The sequence below is a fragment of the Neopelma chrysocephalum genome, unplaced genomic scaffold (assembly GCF_003984885.1).
Source record: "Neopelma chrysocephalum unplaced genomic scaffold, ASM398488v2 Primary Assembly neopelma1_96577, whole genome shotgun sequence".
Lineage (NCBI taxonomy): Eukaryota > Metazoa > Chordata > Aves > Passeriformes > Pipridae > Neopelma > Neopelma chrysocephalum.
This window is the reverse complement of record NW_020925222.1, coordinates 967574-969404: the sequence shown is the minus strand read 5'-3', so window position 1 is coordinate 969404 and position 1831 is coordinate 967574. Positions and strand designations below refer to the sequence as shown.

The 1831-nt window shown below is 51.6% G+C and overlaps 1 protein-coding gene across 1 annotated transcript; it reads left to right on the top strand.

Annotated features, from left to right (window-relative positions):
* Nucleotides 1-6: 6 nt before the first annotated feature.
* Nucleotides 7-1164, top strand: TUSC1 (tumor suppressor candidate 1; the record flags this gene model as incomplete). Its single annotated transcript, XM_027708889.1, has 1 exon — nucleotides 7-1164. A coding segment is annotated over one exon (522 nt), but the record flags the coding sequence as incomplete, so codon positions are not given.
* Between the last annotated feature and the right edge of the window lie 667 nt (nucleotides 1165-1831).

Here is a 1831-nt window from a genome sequence, read left to right as displayed (position 1 = left end):
GGGCGGGCGGCGCTCGGAGCCGCCGCCGGGGGCGGCCGGGCCGGAGGGGCCGCGGAGCCCGGGGAGCGCGGGGAGCCGGGCGGCGGCCGGCAAGGCTGGCGCGGAGAGTCGCGGGGCTCGCCGCAGCAGCTGGCGGAGCGGTACGCGGATCTGGCGGCCAGCCACAGCGAGGCGCTGCGGCAGCGGGAGGAGCGCGAGTGGCACAACGCGCGGCTGCGCCAGGAGAACGTGCGGCTGCGGCTGGAGAACCGCCGCCTGCGCCGCGAGAACCGCTGCCTCTTCCGACAGGCCCTGCTGGGGCCCGGCCCTGACAAGCCCCCTGTCGAGCCGGGCGAAGAGGCGGAGGCCCTGCGCGCCCAGCTGGCGCGGCTGCAGGAGAAGCACCGCCGGGCCCTGCGGCACCTGCGGCGCTGCCGGGCCGCCGGCGGGCAGGAGGCCTCGGTAGCCGAGGACGGCGAGTTGGATGAGCTGCTGTTGGAGGAGGACGAACAGTCGCTGGATAAGAAGAGCCTGGTGCCGCCCGTGTAGGCGGCCCGGGGGGAGGGGGCGGTGTTGCTGGGCCCTGCGAGCCCTCCCTGCCCGCTCGCCCTCTTGCCTGTGCCCCCCTGCCCGCCCGCCCGCCCTCAGTCGAAACAGGCCCTTCCCAGAGGAAAGATGGGGAGGAGTTCGAGTTTCTTAATCGTTTTTCCTGATGTATATCCAGGAAGCATTGAGCGTGATCGAGGAGAACCGGGTTCATCTGGGAAACCGATGCTTGGAAGACGAGAGGAATGCCTCAAAGCAGCTGTTGTTATGGAGAAAAAAACCGCGCTGAAGAGAACAGATGATCTCGTGTCATCTCACAGCACTGAACTGTGCTTCCTTTGGGGACCAGCTGTGGATCACCTTCTCTGAGTTAGTGACTGTCATGTAGGCTTCAAGAGCCATGGAGACTGGCTAGTTCTTAGTAGTCTCTGTTTGTTAGGAAGGAAGGTGGAAACCTTGTCACTACTCTGGTAGAAGTTGGTGATTATTTGAACTATGAATTGCCTTGGACACTGGCTGCAAAACATTATTTGTATTTTTAATGATGGACCTTGTTCACTATCACATGACTATTGATTTGAATTTCACATTTTCACACAAAACTGCAGCTGATAAATAAAATTATGACACACCAAATGACTGTCCTGAGTGTGATTTTTAACAGAGAGTTTTTATTGGTTTTGTCATTTAAAGGCTTTCTGATGCCTTCAAGTTTGAGATTGGTTTCTTAAAGCTCTAATAGCCAAGGTCTGTTTCAGCTTATAGTTAAAACTAATGTAAAAAGATGAAATTTCATCATTTGAGAAAAGTAGTTATTTCTTCACATAATGTCAGCATAAGCCTCCAATGATAAAATGACTGTAGTGCTTGTTAAGTATGTGGATCTGCAGCCTCAAGTGCATTCTCAAAATGGAAAAACAATTTGGCACAGAGCAGTCGATTACCTCCTTAATGAGAAAGTGGTTGGTTGTTTTATATTGTTTTATAAACAAATATTCTCATGAATATTTGCTAAGTGCTCAAGAACTACAGTTCCAGTCCAACAGGATTGTTCTTACTTTATTAGCAGTTTCCGGTAAAATGTGAATACCCAAGCAACAAAAATAATCTGTCAAAATAGGGTGACATAGGACTTATGGAGATACTTAAAAACATGATTGTGTCAGGCATCTTTTTCAAGAGTTACAAGTATTGACCACATGCAAAAGAGATCCTGGACTTTTCTGATAGCATATGCAAATTTTTTTAACTAAAATTCTGGGACACTTGCATTAAATGGAGTTTTTTTGTAAGAGTACTACACATG